The 24,919-nt window shown below is 44.5% G+C and overlaps 1 protein-coding gene across 2 annotated transcripts in view; it reads right to left on the bottom strand.

The window, feature by feature from the left end:
• Positions 1 to 24,919, bottom strand: part of CHN2 (chimerin 2) — a 288,691-nt gene that overhangs the window by 31,016 nt on the left and 232,756 nt on the right. For both annotated transcript variants that reach the window (XM_027573992.2, XM_027573993.2), the window contains one exon: positions 2,240 to 2,317. In XM_027573992.2, coding sequence (XP_027429793.1) covers positions 2,240 to 2,317 — 78 coding nt within the window. The remainder of the gene's footprint in view (positions 1 to 2,239; positions 2,318 to 24,919) is intronic.

Genomic DNA, 24,919 nt, shown 5'->3' with positions numbered 1-24,919 from the left:
ATGAGGGTGGCAGGGGTGAGGAGTGACAGAGGGAAACACCCCCTCCTGGCCCTGCCACTCATTCTTAAGGACAGTGGCACGAGCAGTACCATTGAAAGCCACAGTCAAGGGACACAGAGGCTCAAGGGTCTGCTATGTCTCAAAGACATCTATTTAAAACACGGAAGAGGGGCGCCTGGGTGGCTCAGATGGTTAAGCATCTGCCTTCGGCTCAGGTCATGATCCCAGAGTCCTGGGATTGAGTCCCGCGTCGGGCTCCCTGCTCCTTGGGAGCCTGCTTCTCCCTCTGCTTCTCTCTCTCTGTCCCTCTGTCTCTCATGAATAAATAAATAAAATCTTAAAAAAAAAAAAAAATAAAACACGGAAGAGAAATGCTCTGTCTGGCTTATGCATTTTCCTCTAACACCATGTCTGCTCTCTGCCTTTTCTTCTCTTGATAGTTAGAAGAGATCACACCAAATAGATATCGACTTTTCAAGCAAACATTGAAAAAGCTGTTGATGGATCCCAGTGATAAATAATTAATACAGATCGTCTTAGCAACAGCACTATTTAAGAAAATTAGTTTTAATTATCTTTTTGTTTCAAATGTCTTTGTTTCCCCTTCAGAGATCTGAGATTAACAAACTGAAGTCAGTTTTGGAAGTAGCAGTCAACTGAATATGCTTGTGTGTTTTGCACACAAGCTCAGACATAGTATACAGAGGGAGAAGCTATCCCCATGCAAATACATATCTCAGCTCCCCTAAGGGCATAATTCCAATTGCATCTTAAAGCCGGAAGAGTTGGAATTTTCAAGAGGAAGGACAAGAATTTGCAAGTCCAAGAAGATCCCTCCTCCCAATCCATGGTGGTGCATCCACAGGATGCGAAGAATCAGGATTTCCACCCAAAGTCAGAAAAACACTTTCTTAAGGCAAAAAAATTAATGAGGGTAAATACAGAAAACAGAAAAGAGAAAAAGCATAAAGGCTTTCTGTGCTGCCAATCAGACCTGTCACTCTTCAGCAATGGGAGAAATATCAAGAGCCCTGGCATTGACGAGGATCTATATAATGCAATTCTTCATCCTCATGCTAAATATGGAGGGCTGAATAATTCCATTCCTCGACTCAATTATAGCATGCAAATGCTTGAGCCGCTCACTTTCTAAAACCAGCAGCAGGGCAAACAGACCGAACTGACACGAATGTATATTTAATAGACACATATTTGTCCTTAATGAAGAACTGGAAAACGACAGAATAAAAGAGGTTTCCCTGGTCACCTCTGACAAAGGGCTTTCTAGTTCCAATAGTTACTCGGGCTACTGGTACTAAAGGAAGGGAGTTTAAAAAAAAAAAGGCAATTCACAATTTGCTGCCCCTGCCTCTTCTTTTCTTCCTGGATCCTTTCATCTTCACTCTCTCCAAATTGTTAGCCCATTTGTTGGGGTAAAACCTCAAACTCCATCTTATCTCTCCACTCAACAGCATCCCTGGCTGGGCAATTGGGCATCAGAATCTCCTCCGGCCCTTCCTGGAACACCCATTAGGTCAAAGGAAATAGGCCATGATTTCTGATGGCAGGCCATTTTTACAAGTGCTCGTCCGAAATGAAGACAGCAGTATTTCCAGTTTGTCAACACACATGGCAGTCGCCACTAAGGCTCCCACGGGCTTTCTGTATCTTTTTGCTTGGTCTGGGGAGCAGGATCAAGGCTGTTGCAGTGTCCCCCTGTACCCGGAACGCAAACAAAAGCTCCTGGATGGTAGCTCCTGTCATCATTTGCTTTCACAGCTGTCTACACGTAAACCAAAGGGGTTAGTTTAGCATCCCTGAAGACAAAGACGAAACACAGACTGTGAAATGGGCAACTGTTTTCTGTTGCTCAGAGACAGCAATATTCTTTACAGCTACTCTGTGTGGAAAAGTACTGCTCGACGTTCCCTAGAAGATCTGTCGCCGCCGGGGATGGGCATGCTCTGCTGTTCGTTCGCTGGACAGGCGATAGGAAGAGGAAATGGGCCCAGTGCTCCAGAACTAAGTGAACACACATAGAGATGTTTCTAGGTGTCAGCATCAAGCAAACTGCTGTCTGAGGTCTCCAGTTTGACACAAAGCAACAGTATTACGTGCGTGATGCACGTAGCTAGATATGAAAGCCAAGGAATCTCCTGTCCCGTGCCTTCACAAAGACGAGAAGAAAACCGTCACCTGCCCTTTAAGAACAGAAGAAAGAGCGCACAGGCTCGCTTACCTTAAAGTTGTGGGTCTTCTCGTAGTTGAAGTGGTTGTCGTTGTGCGTGAGGGCGGCCCTTCGGACCAGGGACGAGATCTGTGAACAGGCAAAGAGTTTGAGAGGGGGCCACAGAAAACTGCCTCTGACTCCCACCTTCACCCCCAAGGCCACGGCCAGCAGCTCCTGGCGCTTCCGGCCTGGCTTAGGCTTCCGAACCACAGCACACTTTTTCTCATTTTCCAGCCAGCGTTCCTCAGAGAACATAGTGCCTGGACCCCACATCTTTCTAGTGGCCCCTGTGAAGGCTCGGCGCTGTCAGGTTTTGCGAACCGCGGCTAATGTTCAGCAGTAGATCCAAGGCAGCTGCGTCCTGTCTGCGGAGGCCTCCGGCATGTGACCTGGGAGGGCTGGTCTGAGTGATGGAGGGGGCTCTGCCTCTGAATAAGGACGGGCTGTTTTGTGCTATTTCTCCGGGCCGACGTGTGCCTGGAACAATAGCACACATTCATGTGCCCAGCAATCCCCACAAGCTGAGGACGCAGTGGAGGTGGCGGGGCAGGCAGCTTTATTCCTCCTGCCACAGGAGAGACCTCTCGTGCGTGCTTGCTTGCACATTTCACACACACACACACACACACACACACACACGCCCCAACTAGTTCTGATGTTCAAAGCCTGGGGCTGCATCCAATTATTTTGGGGCTCTGAACCCCATCCTGGGCTGAACTCAAGCAGATTAAACCTTTAGATAGACCCTGATGATTGTTTAATCTCACGGGGATAAAGCCTGCCTCTCTTAAAAAAAAAAAAAAAAAAAATCTGCCCTAGCTCTTGAAGCTTAATTTTTATTCTTATGCATGCATTAAATTAGAGCAGTCTGAACACTGAATGGGGCTCAGAAAAAGAGCACAGCATTTTAGCTCTGAGTTTTGTAGCCAGAGTTTCAACATAAGAGGAGGATGTCTTGCTCCAAGACACTCTTCAGTCTCTCTTCTCCCCTCCAACTCTCAACAATCCCCACACACAGACAAGACAGTGTTCCTTAACTAAAACCAAAACATCAAAGTTGCCTTTATTTTAAATATGACACCTTTAATGTTCATTCTGTTAGCGGCCAAGCCCGATTCTTTCCATGTTCTTAAAAGCATCATCTGTTTGATGGTCTCCCTTGAGACCAAAGTTTTGGGTCCCAAGTCTCTTCACTGTAGCAGTCTTGGGACTACTCCTGATCTGCCGAAAAGGTTTAATGCAGCTAATGCCGTACAGTAAAAGCAATGCTGTTGGAACTAGAAAATGAGGAGGAAGTCGATAGCAGGATCATTATGTGGAGGCACAGTCCACGGGTGCCATCCTGGCCTCTACTGAGACAGGGCCCCACATTCCAGCCCCTGTAAGCAGCCTTGTGAAGAATAATGCAAGGTCGGTGTTTGCCTGTAGAATTTTTTATTCCTGACAATTACCATCATTCCACCTTGGTTCAGAAGTGCATCCTTCCAGATCGTCCTTGTTACCTTCAGTGATAATAAGAGCCATTTTTTTTCTCCCTTTTTTTGGGAGGGGGAGCCGGGAGGGGTCAGAGGGAGAGGGTGAGAGAGTATCTTAAGCAGACACCACACCCTCCACGGAGCCCGATGGGGGGCTGGATCTCATGACCTTGAGACCATGACCTGAGCCAAAACCAAGAGTCAGATGCTTAACCGACTGAGCCACCCAGGCGCCCCTAAGAGCCAGTTTTTATACTGAACTGTTAAGCACAATCATTTTATGTTGTGCCAGACGACATTCAGATGTGTTTAATGCATTTACTTTTCAGCTCATGTGCACGAGAAACACATTTACTCCCATTTTTTGGATGAAGAGATTGAGGCACCGAGAGGTGAGGCCATCTGCCTAAGGATAGCCAATTGGCTTAAGTGGCACAGCCCAGGACTCGAACCCCAAATATCTGTGCCCAGCACCTGTGTTCCTCAACACCAAGTAAGCCGAGGTGGTGCCACAGCCTGCCGTTGCATCCTGCTTTATGTGAAGTACTGGCCAGTTCTGCCCCCTCTTCCCATTATTGCCTCACAGTATCTCCCCACACGCCGTACACACAGCCGCATGATATTCTTCTTAGTCTGTTACACCTGCTCAGAAAAGGTCAGTGACTCTCCACGGCCTGACCGTGTTGTGGCCTTGCGGGTTCTTCATGAGCTTGTCTCAGTCTACCCAGCTCATCTATTTGCCTGCACTCCCCTCCACAAATCCTAAAAATCCTCTTCTCTGACACACCCCTCACCTCAGTATCTGGCTCCAACCTCTAGCACATTCCAGGATCATACGAAATGTCCACATGCTCAACCACATTCTAACTCAGATGCCACCCTCTCCGAAAAGGCTTCTCCAAACTCCCCACCAAAGGCCAACTCTCTCCTCCGAATTCCCATAGGGTTTACCCCGCATTTTTCTGATTGCACTTGTCCCTTTCTATCTTGTATTAGAGTGATTTATACCTGTCCCTGCCCTATTGAGAAGTCACTGTGACAGGCTCTATGTCTAATTCACCTCTGTTTCCCCTTCATGAGTATCTAATAAAATTCCTTGCCATAGTAGGCACTGAATAAATTTAAGTTGCCAGAAGTAGCTGTACCTCTGGGAAGCGAGCATTGCAGAGGAAGCTGTGCAAAGGTGACTTATAGGGTGGGGTCTCCTGCCCATCCTTTGAACCCCCATCACCATGCGTTAGCTTCCAAGGACCTAAACTCCCATGGATGTGCCTTCCTGATGGGCCCCACCAGACTCCTCCTTCCTATTGCCCAATCATAAAGGATATCTGCCACTCACAGGGGTTGAGTGGAAGCATGGTGTATTTTTGAAAGGCTTGTAATCCTTAGCCTAAAGGCAGAAAGAGAGAAGGAATAGGGTCCCTTCCCAAGCCTTCACTGCTAGCCGGTCCACAGAGACCTTTTGATGGTGAGCCATTCTGTGTAAAATAGACTCTGTGAACTAAACTAGGCTAATTATATGGATGTATGGTTTTAGAATTTAATAACACAACTCTTTAAACAGAAAGTGGGCAAGAAGGGTCTCCTTTTCCTTTTGGTATATGGGTGGTTGAAGACAAGGGAATCTAATGTTTTCTCTTTTGTCTGTGCCTTTATTTGTTAACAAGTAATTTTTACTTCTATTTGTGACAGTGGTTTCTTTTTTCAGATATTTGTTCCACAGAATTTATCCAGACACAAGACACATTCAGACACGTGAAGGAACCACACACTGGTCACTTAAGATTCATCTTGACAAGGAACCAGAAGGGCTGCATTTGAGTGAGCATTACTGTGAGTAGTGGATGACCCCAGATCACCCTCTTACTACAGGAAAAGTGATTACAAACGTCTCTTGGTAAAATTTCCCTCTTAAAGAACTCCATCACACAGAGTTCTTCTTTATCCAAGTATCTCAAGGACAGCACCTTGGTTTCCTTTATACCCCCACAGTGACTGATGTGTGTTCTCTATACACAGTGGACATTTCATACTTTGTCCTTTCTAACTAAAATTTCTGTCTGACCTATTTTTGTCTACACATTCATTACAGAAAGCAACTTTCCCTACCTGCTCTGTTTGAATCAGGGATTCTCAACCTTGGAACTACTGACATTTGGGACCAGATGATTCTTTGTCGTGGAGGCTGTCCTGTGCACGGTAGGATATTTAGTGGTGTCCCCTGCCTCTACTCATTGATGCCATCAGAACCCCCAACTGGAGGAATCAAGTCTTTCCAGACATTGCCAAGTTTCTCCTCTGGGGCAAAACTGCCCATAGTAGAGAATACCTGGGTTCGATTAATAACACAGATCTTTACAGCAAGCTTCCTGTGTACCATGTATTGTACTAAGTACTTTACATACACTGACTCATTTAAGGTTTATAAGGTAGGAACTGTTATAATTATCCCCACTTTACACATGAGGAAATGGGAACTGAGAGTGTAAGTGAGTTGCCCAAGGTCACACAGCTGGTAAGTGGTACAGCTGAGATTAGAACACAGGTACAACTAACTAGGTCTATGTTTTTTTGTTTTGTTTTGCTAAGAACAAGTTTATTTTTGACTGTGATTAAATACACATAACACAAAATTTACCATTTGAACCATTTTAAAGTGTAACACTCAGCAATTCAGTGGCATTAAGTACATTCACAATGCTCTGCAATCACTACTATCCAGAACATTCCCATCACCCACAATGAGACCCCATACTCAGTAAGTGGTCCCGCCCCATCCCCCCCCCCCCCCGGCTTCTGGTCCCTGGCAGCCACCACTCTGCTCTCTATCTCCGTGGATTTCCCAGGTCTGAATATTTCATATAAATGGAATCATAAATATCTGGCCTTTTGTGACGGGTTTCTTTCACTTAGGAAAATGTTTTCCAGATTCATCCGTGCTGTAGCATGTCTCACTACTTCACTGATTTTTATTGCTGAATAATAATCCATCGCATGGACATAATACATTTTGTTGATATACACTTGCACTGTTTTCACCTTTTGGCTATTGTGAGTAGTGCTAACAAGTTTCTGTTTGAACACCTATTTTCAGTTCCTTTGGATATACAGTAAATCTATGCTTTAATCACCCTGGAAATGGCCTCATTCAAATAATGTCCACATTTAAAAATATCCAGGGGTTAAAGGCCCAAATAACTCTCTTCCGTGCTGTTAACCATTAGCAACTCCCAGATTCTCTGGTCTGTTTTTTAAAGAGGAGACTTTTGTTTTCCCTGAGACCTCTTCCAAAGCAGGTGCTACTTAAGATACTTTGGGGAAGTAGGTGGGGCTATAAATAAATAGTGAAATAAGCTCACCACTTCCTTTTTCCTTTTTATAAATAAGGGTTTGGATTCTATTTTTTATGGCCTCTCACCGTCCTTCTTTCTACGAGGAGGATCCTGAATCCATGAAAGAATCAGGTAACAAGAAGGCCATGGAAGGTTGTCAGAGGAAGCCAAGGGGGGCGAGGGTGGGTCAGGGGGCAGAAAGGTGGGAAAACTGAAGCCCACTGGGGGGCTGGTGTGCATGTAAAGTGCCCAGAAGAGAGGGACGGTGGGAGAAAGAGGAATACCCTTCCTTCTGTGCTGACATGAGTCACCTAGCATCATAAGCCCAGCGGGGACCTCAGAAGTTCATCCAGCCAAGGGCTCCTCTTCATCTGGCTCAGGCAGCCCCACCTCTGGGGACCATGACCTTCTGCCCTATTAGTATCAATTTCTAGAAAAGGTGATTTATCATCAACCTGACACTCTTCCACAGACTTCAAGTAAATCCCACTCTGCATTTAATCCGTCCCTGAAGAGTCTCTCTCCACTATGTCAGCCCCAGCTCTTGTGTTCCTGGGGTCCCTCTTGCTTCTCTGTCCCTTGAGTCTGAGTCCCCCTTAGGGGGTGACGGCCTGAGCTACAAAGACTATCCTGCAGCTGTTTGTTGCTCGTGGCAGCGTAGGAAATGAAAATCAGTGCTACCCGTGCTGGCGAGAGCTCTCAGATAGATGGCTGGTGTTTGGAGGAGGTAGCTCGTGGCTGGGGAACAAAGTTGGCAATGTATCAAATGTCTCATGTGCATTGATCCGATGATTCTATTTCTAGGATTCTCTTAAGAAGGTTTTCAGACATGGGGCGTCTGGGTGGCTGTCAGTTAAGCGTCTGACTCCTGATTTTGGCTCAGGTCACGGCTTCAGGGTCATAAGCTTGAGCCCCGAGTCAGGCTCCATGCTGGGTGTGAAGTCTGCTTAAGATTCTCTCTCTCTCCCTCTCCCTCTGCCCCTCCTCTGCCCTCTCTCTCTTAAAGAAAAAGAAAAAAAGATCTTCAGACAAATTAGATAGAAAAGATACATAGATAAAGAGATATTCATCATAACAATAATATTAAGAAATGAGAAAAGGCTTATGCATCCAGGAGAGGGGCGAGGTTAAATGATGGTGTAAACATGTAACGGATTGTTATATAAATTAACAAAGATGATTAAAATAACTTTAAATGATGAAGGGATATGCTCCTGATATAATGTTCGGTAAGAAGTAGGCTCTTGAACCATAAATAGTATGATTCCCACTTTTGTTAATTAGATGACACAGAAAATACCAGAAGAAGACCCACCAGCACATCTCCAACACACCAAACTGTTGGAGATATGCTTATGCGGTCATCTCTGGGTGAAGTAATTGTAATTGACATTTATTTTCTTCTTTATTCTTTTCTGTACTTTCTGAGTTTCCTACAGTGATTACTTTCTATTTCACTCATATAAAAATGTGGAGTTTGTATAAGTACATTATAAAAACTTTGTTGGGTTTAGTGTGCCTAGATAATAAATCCTTAACATCATAGACCACCTTTGAGCTCATCCAGTCCTGCCTGCTATTCTTACAGGTGAGAACTGACGGTCAGAGAAGTTCATGCTTTGTGCCCCCTCCACTCCCACCCTGTCACAGGGCTGTTCTACAATTGGGCCTAGAATCAGATCCAAGCTCCGGGTTCTCTTGCCTGGGACACCTCTGCAGCTGGTGCTTCTCACGCTGAGGCCAGCCTCGGAACCCCTGGAAGGCTTGTGCAAACACAGCCTGCAGGGCCCCAGCCCCAGCATTTCTGGCTCAGTCAGTGGGAGATCATGCCTAAGAATCTGCATCTCTAACAGGTTCCCAGGTGATGCTGATGTTGGTTCCATGCTTTAAGGACGCGGTTTGTGCTTTCCACTGAATCTATGGGTCTCAACCTTGATGATATTTAGAGTCACCTGGGAACAAACAAAAGCCACGCTCAAGCTCCATCTATGACCAATTAAATCCAAATTTCTGGGGATGGACCCCAAACTTTAAAAAAAATCCTCCAGCAGATTCTAATACAGTCCTGGCATGTGCTTCAATCTAGGGGAACTGTTAGAGAAGATGGAGGTATCCACGTGCTAAATGCTATTGAACACCCTCCCCTCCCACAAAGGAATTGATACCTCTTCAAACCCAAAATATGATCATGTTTCTATGCCACCCCACCCCCACTTCCCATTGTGGTACTTAAAACCTCCATGGATTCTTCATAGATCTGTACCTCTGAAACAAATAATGCAATATATGTTAAGAAAAAAAAAAAAGAAGAAGATAGCAGAAGGGGAAGAATGAAGGGGGGTAAATTGGAGGGGGAGACGAACCATGAGAGACGATGGACTCTGAAAAACAAACTGAGGGTTCTAGAGGGGAGGGGGGTGGGGGGAAGGGTTAGCCTGGTGATGGGTATTAAAGAGGGCACGTTCTGCGTGGAGCACTGGGTGTTATGCACAAACAATGAATCATGGAACACTACATCAAAAACTAATGATGTAATGTATGGTGGTTAACATAACAATAAAAAAATTTAAAGAAAAAAAATATAAGCACCAAAAAAAAAACAAAAACAAAAACAAAAAACCTCCACGGATTCTTAAGCTAAAAGCAAAACTCCATACCATGGCCTACAGGGGCCTGTGTAGGCTCCTGCCACCTCTCCAGCCTTGCCTCCCATCCCTTTTTTCCTGTCATCTTGAGAATTTATAACCATAAATTATTAGTATGCTTTTAAAATGATTGTCCATGACCCCTTCTAGACTGCTAGCTTTATGACATCAGGTGCTGTGTGTGCTCTCAGCACAAATAAGACCCCAGGGTCATACCTTGCACCTGGCACCAAGTAGGCACAAAGCAGGCTCTTACTAAATTTTGCTGAAGGGATGAATGAATGAATGTTCATGGCTATAAAGTATCTTGAGGTCAAAGGACCACTGTAGAGGCTTCTCATCATCACTACCTATTTATCTAGTCAATTTACACTTGTGAATCTCGGATATAAAATCCAGAGGCCACGCACTTTGGGTTTCCTTTTGATGAAGCTGTCAGATCTCTTGTGTCACCGGTTGGGGCCCTGGAAATATGGAGAACCTGCAGGGTCAGGCCCTAAGGGACACAACCAGGTTTGGCACTGGAATAATATTAAAAGTAGCTTCATATATTTGTAGGTTACGTTATATTTTATCTTTCCTCTATGAAGAAGGTAGAGTGGGTGTCATTATTCTCACTTTACAGTTAAGGAAACTGAGGTCCTACTAGGCATGTCCAGGGAAATAGAATCCAGTGTCTTGATTTTCTTTCCATGGGAATCCCTGACACTTGAGTTGTAGCGGATCAACAGTGGTGGCTGCTAACGACTCACTGACCCAAGGACTCAGCTCTCTCTGTGCCTAGGGGCTCCTCAGAAACTTTTACAATGGGGTGCTCCCCAAAGTTCTTCTATGAACATGTCTCCAGTGATTAGCATGGGACCAACACTAGCTTGGCACTCACGAAAGTTCCGTTGCACGAAATAAATACCCACCTTTTTTGCAGTCTTTCGACTTCCCTTGCCTTCCAACAGAATGACTCACAGTTTTACAAAGAGTCAGTGTGACTCATATTTTTCTTAGACCCTCCGTTTACTTCCCAGACATATGCCTGGGGTTCTGGAGTTGGCTGATGAGTCTGGGCTGCATGTTATTTCCGCAAAGTCACAAAACATTAAATCCTGCCCCGAGACACTCAGTAAAATGCTGCAGGCATTTGGTCAGCATAAAATGAAAAATATAAAAATGTATACATGAACACACATACACACATACATATATGGGATTGGTGGATGGATATGAGGCAGGCATGATGATTTCTGCTGTGGCATCCTAGATCTCTGTTCCTGTTGGCAAGTGAAAAAACCAGAAATTTTAAGTGAAATAAGCCCAAATTCCCGAATGATAATCAAAGGGATGGTTTTCTTTTATTAACGCCACTAAGCCTAGCCTAATTGTTCCCATGTACTCTGAACACTACCAGTGCCAGATAAATCGTCCTTGCTCCTCCTAAGAACTGCCCTGGTAGAGTTTGCTATATTCTCTGCTTGTGGTCTGTAGCCCCGAAAGAGGAGGAAGACAACACAAGGGTGTGGCTGACTTGCAAGCTCATCCCCATGACTGCTAAAGAAAGGAGAGGGAGCGGGCTGGGACCCTGCCCTCTCTCCTGCCCACGTGCGGGTCAGAGCTGCAGAATTCTGGCTTCGTCTGAGTCCATCAAAGCATTGGGGATTGACGGCCGCCCTGGCTGACTCCCAAAACTGCCCGTGACCTCCAAAACTGCTGCGTTCTGCTCCGAGGAGAAGGGGCCTTTCTTTCTGATGGCACAACATGCCCGGCTGCCACTCCAATTGTTCTCCAGGGACAGATGGCCACTCTCGATCCAAGAGACGTGAAAGGGCTGAAGGACCAGTCTTGCTGCCTTTTACGACTCATTTCCCTTCATCCACAGCAGTCAGCATTCACCCCAACCTGAAGGGGCGGTGGGGTCTCTAAAATGAACCCAGGCACCTTGTTTGGAAGCAAAGAAATCATCGGATCCTTATGGGGCTGACCGAGTGTGTAATGTTACCATTGCCCTTCTTCCTGCATCACTTCTCTGGCTGTTTAATGGGAGCAGAGGTCAACGGTTTTGGCTAATTGCTGATGTTTCTCACAGACACCAAAAATCCTCTGTGTTAGAGAGAGACTCCCTAGGTTGTGACAAGCATCTCACACATTTCAGCACATAGCTCTTATTGCTTTGTTTTTGCGCAGTTTTTAAAAGAGGGAAAAAGAGAGTTATACATCAGTGTAGTCATCCATTTGCTTACACAAGAACTTCAAGACTCTTAGATTTCTTAAATGCCAAGTTTAAAGATGGTCCAGCAGGGTTATTTGTGAGGGAATGGAGCATTTGTTGAATCACGTGCCTTAAAATTGCTTTAGAATATTTAGGTAACCTTTTGTAAAACTAAGGTCCAGAGAAACAGTACACATTTCCTTCTCTTCTCATATTCCATATTCATTTCCTTTCCTTTGTATTTCCTTGCTGTCCTGTACCTTCCCACTTCGGGCCAAAGAAGTAGGTGCCCAAAATGATTGCCTTACGGGTTTTATTACAAAAGTCAAAGATACTCCGTTTCTGGCTTATGGCGCCCAGCTGTATGGTAGAACCCAAGTGTACTCCCTTACCCTCTCCCTGCCGCTGTCGCTCACTCAGCGGAGCCTGAGAAATTGCCAACAGAGGCTATAGGTTTGCTAAATTACATTTTCTCGTCATACTGCAGCCTGGCAATTTGCAGAGCACAATGTGCCAAACAGAGCCTCAAGCTGCTTTCCCACCAAGTTCTTGGGTAAGGCGCACCTTTGTCGAAAGAAAAAAAAAAAAACTCGAACCGCCCAGCTGTTTTCTGCATGCAAAGTCTCCTATGTTGCGAAGGACAAAGACTCTGATTAAATGGCTTTTCAAAATTTCACAAAACATATCTCAAATCCCCTCCTGGGCTCTTACAGTGAGCAATCACCCAAACAGAACAGTCTCTGACGCCATTCACAGCTGTGCAGCTGTTCCTGCCCAATATAGCTCGTGGGGCTATTTGTGAACCTGGCACTTCTGAAATACAGATGCCTGCAAATTCCAAATGTGAATCTCATTCTATTTCTGGTCTTCTGTGTGAGGGGTAACTGGGATCTTCATATTCTACAATTGGGCCTCAAATTTGTATGTTGGCCAGCCTTATGCCAAGTATATAAGCCTGTAGCTCCTTCCCGGACGGAATGCCAGAGCGTGTGTGGTGATGCAGACACTTCTACCAGTCACCACCTGCTCTGGGAAGACAGACTGTCATGCCGATATGTAAGCACCGGTGTTCCAGAGGGAAAGCTCAGTGTGAAATGACCACATCCACTTTGACCTCAGCTCTGTTTTAAGGCAATATAATTGTTCTTGGAATGTTTCATAGTTGCCTCTTTCCTTCCTTCCTTCCTTCTTTCCTTCCTCCTTCCACAAAATTTATTAAACACTGATTATATATCAGACCCTGTTTAACATCAATGGGATAGAGTAGTGAACGACTGACAAAAATCTCCGCTCTCTTGGAGAGCAGACATAAACAAAACTAATAAGGGCATTGTAGATTATTCTAGGAAGGGATAAGTGCTATGAAGAAAAATAAAGTGAGAATATAGACTAGAAAAGGAGGGTGCAACTTAAAGCAGGATGGTCAGGAGAGGCCCACTGAAAAGGTGACATTTGGGAGAAGACTGGCAGGAGGTGACGGGGTGAGCTGTGCTGATATCTGGAGGAAGAGCCTTCCAGGCAGATGCAAAGGGCCTGAGACAGGAGTGAGGTTGGCGTGTTCAGGAAATAACAAAGTTGAAGAGTGGCTAGAGTAGTGTGTACTAGGAGATGAGGCGAGACACCCAGAGCCTTGCAGGAGAGTGTAAGGACTCCCACTTTCACTCGGAGTGATGTGAGTAGCCACTGCAGGGCCTTGAGTGGATTTGTGGTATGATCTGAATTACTTTTAAAAGCATTGCTCTGCCTGCTGTGTTGAGGACCACAGGAGGGTGAAGGAGGAAGCAGGGAGGCCAGCTAGGAAGCTATTGACGAAATCCAGGTGAAGGGAAGACAGTGGTTCGGACCAGGGAAGGAGTGGTGGAGGTGGTGAGTGGTGGTCAGATTCTGGATATTTTCTCAAGGCCGAGTTCCTAGGATTAGCTGACAGGTTGCACATGAGGTATAAGACAGAAAGAGGACCCCAGGATAACAACATAGTTTGGGGCCTGAGCAACTAAATAAAGTTTCCGTGAAATGAGAGGATGAAGGGGGCACCTGGGTGGCTCAGCCGGTGGGGCATCTGACTCTTGGTTTTGGCGAGGATTCTTATCTAATGTGGGATCAGTCTCTGTGCCCAGCGGGGAGTCCTCTTGGGGATTCTCTCCCTCTGCCCCTCCCCCCACTCACTCGAGTGTGCTTCTCTCTCTCTAAAATAAATAAATAAATCTTTAAAAAACTAAATGAGAGAGAGAAGATCACAAAAGGGGCAAGAGTAAGGGAGAAAGTCAGGAACTCCATTTGCTGTGTTTAACATGGAGTAGGCAGCTGGACATGGAAACTTGGGAGTTCCAGGAGAGCCTGGGTGGCTCAATCCATTAAGCCTCCGACTCTTGGTTTCAGTTCAGGTCATGATCTCAGGGCTGTAGATTGAGCCCCGTGTCCGGCTCTGCGCTCAGAGTGGAGTCTGCTTGTCCTTCTCCTTCCCCCTCTGCCCCTCCCCCTGCTCTCTCTCTCTCGCTCTCTCTCTAAAAATAAATAAATAAAATCTTTTAAAAAGGAAAAGAAACCTGGAGTTTCCGGGAGAGATAGATGCTGGAGATGTACCCCTGGGAGTTGTCATGGGGAGATGGATTTACAGCAAGGGAGTGGTGGACACAGAGAACAGCAGAGGCGCCAGGACCCAGCCCTGGGGCACTTCAACTATTCGGAGGTTAGGAAGTTCGGAAGGAACCGGCCAAAGAGAAAGAGAAGGCAAATTTGATATTCTAGAAGCTGACTGACGAGATGATCAATTCTATCTAACGCTGCTAATAGGCAGGTATAATGGGGACGAAGAAAGAACCACAGGATTTGGCACCATGAGCGTGCGTGATCCCCTTGACAGGAGCAGCTCCCAAGGAGTGATGGCGGGCAACCTGACTGCAGAAGCTTTGAGAGAGAATGGGAGGAGCGCAACTGGAGTGGCGTGTTGTAGAAGCGGTGCCGGGGAGCACCGAGAGCCAGGGAGGGGCAGGAAGGGCTGGGGAGAGGTGGATCAAGATGAAGACTGTTTGTTTTCCTTTGTCAGACAGGAAGAAAGCCACTGAGATTTCTTTCACCCATCGTAAAACCCTGTACTCAAGAGTCTGACTCCATTTTTGGTATTTGACTGCTGACAGCTTTTAAGTCATTCAGGAGGCATGCGTGCCCCTCCCTTGAGGCCAGTGTGAAGTCAAAACCACGCAAGTCTCCCCCTAGCCACCCTAACACCCTAAGCCAGTTGTCCCTTCTAACTCTCTTCAGCCATTTTTAAACCTGCTGGGGAGTCTGTCCTGCTTGCCCCAGGGAACCTCATTATGTGAGTAATTACCCTTTGCATATCCTCTTGATGGGCAGTTCCAACATCTTCAGTTCCAACACCAAACCACATTTTAGGTGGGGTATCCATTCCACCTCTGTGAAGTGGCCACAGCAGCCCTATTAGAAGCAGAAAGCACCTTGGATGTGGCCGGCGACTCTGACCTCCCTCGCAGGCTAGGCCTCTTCCTGATTGCCACATTGTGTCAGTGCTCAGAATCTGGGACCCATTCTCTGAACACACGATATGCTTCTGTGAAGCCATGCCTCAGCAATATGCTCCCCACCACTTCAAACTTACAAAATATATTAGAATGACATCAGCAACAAAATAGAAAAAACTAGTCCTAACAATTTTGGAGTACATATTGTGCCAGGCACATTAACCACTGCCTCATTTAATCTGTCTCATGACATAGGTATTATGCCCATTTCATACATGAGGAACCCGAAGCTCAGAGGGCTTTCACTACTCAAGCCTGTACAACTAATAAGTCAGAGTTGAACAAAGGATCAGCTCCATAGTTCCTATTCCTAAATTTCGTGTGATTCTGCCTCCACGTATTTGTCCCCCAGGAGGATGTAAAGTCCTGAGAAAGGATTTTCTGCATCCATATTTTCTAATCTCTTTGGCAAAAAGAACTATCAAGAGCACTCAATAATGGTTTCTAAATAAGTGAATGCTTCTGGTCTGGTCCAATCTTCCCATTTTACAAACAGCAGCATGGCGAGTTAGCTGCACAGATTCACACAGCCAGTTAGTTGTAGAAACAGGAGAAAAATCCAGGTCTGTGGACTGCAGGTTCAAGCTCTTTCCACCATGCAACAACAGATCTGGCCCATAGCCATGCTCTCCCAAGGCTGTATAAGCCAACCCCGCCCCCCGCACACGCATGCACGCACGCACACTAAAAAGCATATCAAATATAGGCAGGAAATTGTCAGACAACATACATTGTTAAAATCATCTTAGTTTCAAAATATTAATATCTTTAAGGTTCTGTAATTCAATTTCTAAGAATCTACCCTAAGGAAATGATCCTAAATACAGAATGGCATTCAGAGCATTATTTCTAATATTAAAAATGGAATATATTATGCATAGCCTAAGAAATAGCTAAATAGGCACGACACTCAAGCAACAATCAAGAATGATGTGTGTGAAGAATATACAGTAACATGGCTGGAATATGCTATGTAAAAAAAGTAGGACACAAAATTATAATTGTACTATATTTTCAAATATATTTAAAAATCCAAATGCATATGGAAATCAATGTGAGGAAAGAGACCAATGTCTGTATTTTCTTTATCTTTCAAAATTCCTTTAATTATATTACCTTTATGATTGGAATGAGAAAGAAAAAGCAACCTTTTGCTGCAGAGAAACAACTAATTTTTTTTCCCCCAGTTTGCATCAGTTTCATTTTGTACAAGGAGGTCTTTACCTTAGGAAAAAAATGAGGTAAGTTTTAAACATAACTAGAAACTGGATGAATATAAAGTTTGAGAGTCTTCTGTGGATCTCATAGCTATATTAAAACTCTCAGGTGTGTATAATAAGTGTTTAAGTAACATTACTGGAAATGAAAACTCATCTAACAGGTATTAAGGAAGGATTCACTCTCTGTGGAGCCTAACACATGGCATTTAATGGCCTCTACTGATATGAATTAAAATCTTCCCAAAGTACATGAGAACACTACTCCATAAAAACACATTGATTTAGGTTAAATCTCTGAAGAGATCTTGACCTTGAGCCAAGAGCAATAAAAGTTTTAAAATAAAAGTACTGTTTCTATCATAGATATTATTGTTTGTAACAGTCAGGAACCAAAAGAATAAAGACTAACTATGGTTGTATAACATAGATTTTCTCTAAATAAATTCATTTAGACCCAGAAAATTCCATCTTAACATGTATATATAGCTACAAGAATCTAGATTTTATAATATATCAATAATGATTTGTGATAGAGGAGCTTCTTTTTGAGATAAGTGAAAATTTTTCTAGTTTAACCTTTTTTTACTTCAGTCTTACCATAATAAAAATGAAATACAGCTCCATTTTTTATTTTTATCAATAACTAAAGGTTTTTCACCATCTCCTGTAGTGTGTGTAGGAAGCTAACATGGTCATTGGCAATGTGCTATTTCAGTTGAAAATGCTGTGTTGCTGTGTGCTTATCAAACCCCATGGTCATAGAAACGGCAAATAAACTCTAAAAATCGTGAACAGTTTTTGTTTGCTAAATATTCCTAGTTATGAGAAGACTCTGGGGCTAAGTTGTCTGGGTTCAAATTCCTGCTCCAATCCTTCTCAGCCAGGTGACCTTATGCCAAGTCACTAAACTTTTTTGTGCCTCATCTCCTCAAACATAAAATGTAGATAATAATAGTAGGTACCTCAGAGATGATTAAATGTGCAATTTAAGTTGTAAGCTGTAAATTGCTCAGATCCATGCCTGGCATCATTTTATATGTATGAATGCATATATAATTTAATGAATAAATTAACTGTAATGATTATGCAGGTGATGCTTTCCAAGTAAGGCCTAATCTTAGGAAGGGTTGACATCTGAGTATAACTAAAACTACCTTTATGTGTATGGCAAAAAAATCATTTTCTGACCCACCACAATGAAAAAACATATGGTCATTTTAATTTGACCAAATCACCAGAGAGCTAAGCATAAGCTGGAAGTATTTTGATCACAAAGGGCAGTTCTTTGGTGGCATACGGTGGAGGGAGTATGAGGTGGCACTGAAGATGTGTAAATGCTGCAAAAACAGGCTTGTATCTTGAAATATTTTGATATCCGGAGGAAAAGTGGTAAGAAGGGTATATTTTAGGAGGTGAATTTATAGAAAGCAAATAGCACAGAAGAAGAAATTAGAGCTCATATTGGTCCTGGGATGGAAATATGACTGGTAGTTTGGTCCTGGGCTCCGGCGTTGCACCCAGGAAGGAGCCTTCCGGACTCCTGGGGAATGCGATGACCAGCAGCAGGGCAGCCTGTGAACATGTGAATGGGCTTGAAGTCCTCACTCCCGACTTCCTCACCTTGCACCTATGACCGGGTGTTGGCAGCAGACGGAGCTCTTTACTCCTGGGACATGGCAGATTTTTGGAGTGCTATGGGGCAGGGGGTACATTTCTAAAAACACCCCCTCAGCGACTCTCAGGACTCACCATGCCATCCTCGGTATATTATGAGTGACCATTTTCAAAGACAGTCACACCAAATCCAGCTGTTATGGTTTAGACTTACACCTACCTCCCAGTTGTTCTTAGACTACTCACAGGACACGAAGCATAGCTTGTGCTGACCCCCTTCTATACCATCCACTCCAGTTTCAGACTGGTATTCTTTATAATATGTTACCTCCAGTTGTTCTATGTTTAAAGCTTGAAAAAATTCGACAGAGATCCCTTTCTTAGAGAATTAATATTTACATTACGGTTTAGAAGTATCAGCATTTTCCAAACATAGTTGTAACCATGTAAGGCCAATGAGTATCTAGTAGTACTAGTGTTTGGGAAACTAATACTCGACACTAAATCTCAGGACTGTTCTGAGGATTCAAACAGACAGCGAACATAGTTTGCAGTGCCCCAAACACAACAAAGGCTCAGGAAAGGTTGATTTTGATGATGACGATTATGATCATTATTAACAACTATGATTATTATTAATAATCTAGGATTAGCTATGATTATTATTAATAACAGCTACTCTTTAAATCAACTTAGCTAGTGGTCCTGCTGAAGCCTTGAGTGATGCAGACATAAGAAGACTGGTAATGGTTTTGCCCACTGGCCCTGGGTGACATTGTTGGGAGTACAGATGGTCATTACATGTCCTTTCTCTTCCACATGATGAGTCATTCAGGGCCAGTGGATGAGGAAACATGAAGAAGAGTAAGCACAGGATGACTGGCCACAGCTGATGGCTGATGACCTAAAGTGCACTTGGGGATGTCGGTTCCAGGCAGGGCAGGAAGCATCACCACTGCTGGGCACTCATTCTAGGGTCTGTATACCAGCAGAACTTGGACACAACATGATGGTTCTCGTGGGCCCCTAAGAGTTGCTGTGATGTCTCAATGGACAGAGCCCAGGGTGTCATCGGAATCCCAGCATTCCACATCTTGACCTCTCAGCTCCCTGGTGCCAGTTAGTCTGAAGTCCCAAGATTTCTGGGCCGTGACACAAAGTCCTGGCATCCACCCATCTTGTTTGTGAAACCCCCTGATGGATAAGGACAGTCTCTTAGCCCCAAATGGCATGTCTTAAACAATATGAATCCATAGGAAACTGCCCTCCTGCCTGTTTTCCTGTATCCTTCCAAAAACTGTTGCATTCTGGCAAAATCCCCCCCAAAACAACTACCAGACTCTAAGGAGAAGGAGTGCATATGGGGTGGGTGGAAACTTGAGCGGTGTCACTGCTTGGGGCTCGCTTGCCTGGTTGCAGGCAGTGTTACCTATGGTGCTAAGTTTTACTCATAATGCATCTGTGTTTTAGTTTCTCTGTACAAATAAAACAAATGTGAAACAATTGGCATATTTTTTCTATCCTGAGAAAAACACTGTTCCAAGAACAGTATTAAAATAGGTTAGATGAGTGGGAATTTATAGACACACAAATGTTTTAGTGACTATGGAAAATAAAGTATTTCTATGCAGAAATATATAATTACAACTTATTCTAAGTATGTATCAGACACCACTTTAGACACTTTACATCTCCTCTCTCCCATCCACCCACCCACCCACCCACCCACCCACCTATATACCTGTCTAGCCAGATTCATCCTTTGATCCATTCTTCCTTCCATCCTCCCATCCACCTATCCATCAATCCATCCATCCATCCACCCAACTAAACAAACCAATTAACCAACAAGTCAATCAAACAATCAACCAACATTAAGTGAACACCCCTAAGTGTTAGGCACTGTCCTATGCTCTGGGCACCCAAAGTCAAAATAAGATCCAGTTCTTGTTCTCACTCAAGGCAGTTCAAAGACTAAGAAAAGTGTTTACAGCCCAGGAATTTTTACATATGCAGGGCTGTGCCATTCATCACTGCTGTATTTCACACCTGAAAGTTCCTCTCCTTCTAGGCCTATTTCTTAGTCTTGACTAATCTCCATAGTTGGCATTGTCCTAAGAATACAAACCCTTATTGTCTGAAAATAAAGAAATTCTTCTGCTAGGCATATGACTTAAAATTTGAGCTTATATAAGTATATGCATAAAATCCCAGTAAGCTGGAGCCACAGCTGTAAACTTGGACCTCCTCATAATATACCCATTCCCTCTGACATCATCCTTCTTGTTCACCTTGCTGATTCCTATTCATCATTCCAGCCTCCCCTGGGCTATTCATCACTTTCTCCAGAAAGCTTTTCTTAGTGTCTGTCTTAGCTTAGACCATTCTTTATGTAATTGTTTTTCTTTTGGCACTGTTTGATCCTAAACACTATGTGTCTGTCTTGCTCATCACTGTATTCCTGCCTTCAGTACACCGTCTGTCTGTATACTGGTCAATAAATATTTCTGAATAATAAATAGATGAATAAGTAAACTGAGAGCAGGTTCTTGGGAAATGTATACTTGATAGGCTGCTTAGCACATAGTTTCCTTGCAATGCATTACTTTGGCCAAGAATAGAGAGGGAGTAGTACGGTTTTAGTTACTCTACATGAGAACAGAACGGAATGACAACAATTTATTCTACAGCACAAGGTAGAGTAAATCAGTATCATAAGATGAAACAACTCAGTGAGATGAGATCAATTCCTGTTTCCGGTAAGCAGCTTTAGAGGAACCCTCTCCTCTTGCAGCTGAGGAAACTGAGGCCCAGAGAAGTGGAGGAGTCTGTCGTAGGTTCCCAAGCAAGTTGGTGGCAAAACAACACGGTGGAACGAGGCTTCTGGAGTCCCAATCCACTGTCCCTTCCACTTTGTGGACGGGGAGGAAGGGGAGTGGAGCCCGCCCGGGCTGCAGGTATACATGGCTGTGCCAGCAGAGGTCCCACTTGCTGCTGCGGGCTGCTTGGTGAGGTGGGGTCTGCACCTGGAGCTGGCTGATTGACCTCAGAAAGGAATTCTTTGTTCCCTCTCTCAAAGCACGATAAACCAGATGTTTTGTGTCCTGAGGCCGTGGGGGCCTTTGCAGCCGATCCCCCGGAGTCTCACCTAACAAAGGATTGGAGTTGGGGTGAACTGGAAAGCCTGATCTGTGCGAGGACTAACTAGGATCACCTTGGGCTGATTTCTCTAGGGTGACATTTCCTCTTTCCATGGAAAACAGAAAATGAATGCTCCAACTTGCATGGGAAACCAGATGAGGGGGAAGCACAGTAAGAGAAAGGGAATTAGTACCCCGTGAAAAAGAAGTGAGGATAAAAAACACGTGAAGGAAGAAATATGACAATTCTTCCCAAAAGCCTACAAGTCTTTGAAAAGACACTGAAAAGAGAAAAAAAAATTTTTTTTTAAATTACAATGCGTGGGGGGCACCTGAGTGGCTCAGTTGGTTAAACGGCTGCCTTCGGCTCAGGTCATGATCCCGGGGTCCTGGGATCGAGCCCCGCATCGGGCTCCCTGCTCTGCGGGGAGCCTGCTTCTCCCTCTCCCTCTGCCTGCTTCTCTGCCTACTTGTGCTCTCTATCTCTCTGTCAAATAAATAAATAAAATCTTTAAAAAAAAATAAATTACAATGCGTGGCCCTGAGTCTTTCAGAGACCTCCGAGGGGGAGAAACTGACCCCTGATCCACCACGCTCCTGGCAAGGAGCATAGTTATGGGGAGAGATGCAAGATTCCTGGGAAAACCTGAAACCACATAAAAGGGAACAGGGAACTGGTCTCTCCCAGAGTGTAATTTAATTCAAAAGCAGGGGAGACGTTTTTTGTGAAAGAATCACTGTCCAATTCCAGGTAACAGCTTTCTTAACCGGTTGAATTTCACCAGTGTGGCTTCTGGGCCTTACATCTGTCTGTTCCTGAATTCTGATATCTTGTCACGCCCCTGGATCATTACACAAAGCACTCTGCAGATGAGATAGGCAAAGGGCAAGGCCAAAGCAAAATGACTTATCTTCTTGGTGTATTTGCCAGACTAAAAGCACATCCTTTCATATCCAAGTGTATGAGGGAAACTAAGACTTTCGATAGGGGACATTTGGTAAATATTTTGATTTCATTGAAAAGTCTCCTGCTTATGACACATGCACTTGTTTTTTTTCATCCTGACTGCTATGATCCTGGCCAAGTAACCTGATGTCTTAGGGCCTCAGTTTCCTTAGGTTCAAAATGAGGACTTAGCCAAGACCACACTTTTCATCTTCAAATGTTCAATAGATGTTAACTTTAGCACTAGTTATACAGATGCCCTTGAAAAGTTAAAAGTTAGGGATGGGGGTGAGACAAGAAACCAGATAATTATATAATACTGAAGCCATGGGAGAACAGAGATGGGGCAGCTAACATCAGAATCCTACGTGATACGTGTGTGTGTGTGTGTGTCTGTGTGTGTGTGTCTGTGTGTGTGTCTGTGTATTATACCATCGGCTATAGTGGCAATTCCCTTAGTAAACTAATTATTTAGTTGTGTAATTTACCTCATAGTTTCGAGACTCAAACAGAATACATCGCACTACTTCTAGAATCTTCACTATCTAAAAATAAAGGGAGACTTATGCTTCCATTTTATCCAGCAAAGACCCCTAATCATAGCTTAGTTGTGGAAACAAGCACCCACTGTATCTGCACATCATGGGGAAAGTTTGACGTTAAACACAAATGAAAAAATACGTACTGTCTTTTGGGACATATAATAACAGGAGGCTGGACTCTGAAATGTTAACAGTGGATCTACAAATAGAACACACTAAAATTGTTAATAAAAAAAAAGAGGGAGCGATTGCCTTTGTAGTGTTACTACCATTTGTTTGTAAACTTTAGATAGAGTAATGTGTGTGATTTTTAAAACACGTGCTGATTCATTAGCAGAGGCTACAGAGCCATGGGCGAGCATCACATTAGAATAACTCCAGCAGAGAGAGGAAGGCTGGGACCCTGACGACAGCTGCACAGTTCATCAATGTCAGGGAGTCTTGCTCCCCGGGCCACCCAGCTGAATTCCCACGTACTCAATTGGAACAATGCACTGCCCTGTCAGGACCTCCGAGCATGTCAAATGTTGCCCCTTTCAACACTTGGTTTCTCCTCGTAATTACTTCTTGTGTTTCCCTCCTGATACTCATTTAAATGCTAAATAAAGGGAGAGAGTTCTCCAAGGTGAGAGACTCACGGCTGTAACCTGGAGCTACCTCAGAGTGAAAATTAAAATCAATTATACCCCGTGTGGGTATAATTATAGTAACTTAATGAGTAGGAATGTAAAATGATCATCTTCTGGGAAACAAATGTACTTTGTGATGTGAATGAGTGTGACATGCACTGCTCAGCACTTGTCAGATCTTCCTACAGTTCAGTTCTGAGATCCGCTCAGGTGGGTCTGCAGGAGTGGGAAGAGCTTAGAGAAGGTCTCGTGTGCTGAGAATGCTGGGAATGGCCCTCTCCAAGGAGGTGACAGATCTGTTATTACTCAGGTTCTTAGAGGTGGCTACTGGCGCTGAGCATGAGGCAGCTTCAAGGGTATGCATGATTCGACAGGGGGGCACTGCACTACTATTCCCGAGGCCAGGCGGGATGGGCAGCCTGACGGAGGCCCATGGTCGGCCCAGGAAGTGCTCCAACAGTGGCACTGGCCGCAGTCACTGCTTTGCTGGAGGTCTTTGAGCCCACATCTCACACTCCTGAGCCAGACCATCACTAGTACTAGGGTCCTGGGTGGCTGTTCCACAGCCCAGAATAATCAAATAACATACCAGGATTGAAAATGTTCGGATGTGCCCTTAATGAGCCCAAAGTCTGCCAAATATTCTGGAACAAGAGGTATGCCAGTGTTGCCTTTGTCTGACTGTGGCATGAGTGAGTTGGGTTGGGTTACAGATGGTTCCCCGAGGGGCTTCCAGCTCCCTGTGATTCTGGAGAAACAGAGCAGGCTGTGGAGTACTGTCTACAGCACCGTAAGTACATTGGACTGGAGTATGCACCCTCCCCCGACCCCTACCTTGTCTGCATTCTTGAAATCATCTAACCAGTGTTTTGCCGAAGTGTCCTGCAGACCATCTGAAGAACATAGCATATTTCTGGCCCCCTTCTCACATCTATAAATCAGAGTAGAGGTAGGGAAGGGGAGGCAGGAATTGACATTTTAAACAAACATGCTTCATGATGTTCATGCAGAGTAAGGTTGAGACTTGCCCCTCCTGGAGAGTACACGGTCATCTGGTAGCTCAGGGCAGGCATGGGCACAGGGAAACTTCACTTCTCCCAGAGAGTTTGCTCTCAGTCCAGAAGGCCCTTCTTCTGTCCCTCTATTCTTTGCCCCCCCCCATCCTCTCTCTTTGGTGTCCTATTGTCTAGGCCAGATCACTGTGGGGCTGCAGGAAATGAAAGATGAATAAGACATGGGCCTTGACTTCAAGGAGCAAATGTTTGGTTGAGTTGAGGAGACAGACGTCCGAACATCAATCACAAAACACTATGATATAAGTTGGAGTAAAGGTAGGTGCAAAGTGTTCCAGGAGCAGGGTAGAAAGTCTTAAATTTAGAGGGGGGATGGGAGGTACTCCAAGATCAA

The sequence above is a fragment of the Zalophus californianus genome, chromosome 12 (genome assembly GCF_009762305.2).
Source record: "Zalophus californianus isolate mZalCal1 chromosome 12, mZalCal1.pri.v2, whole genome shotgun sequence".
Classification (NCBI taxonomy): Eukaryota; Metazoa; Chordata; class Mammalia; order Carnivora; family Otariidae; genus Zalophus; species Zalophus californianus.
This window is presented reverse-complemented; position numbering and strand designations above follow the sequence as displayed.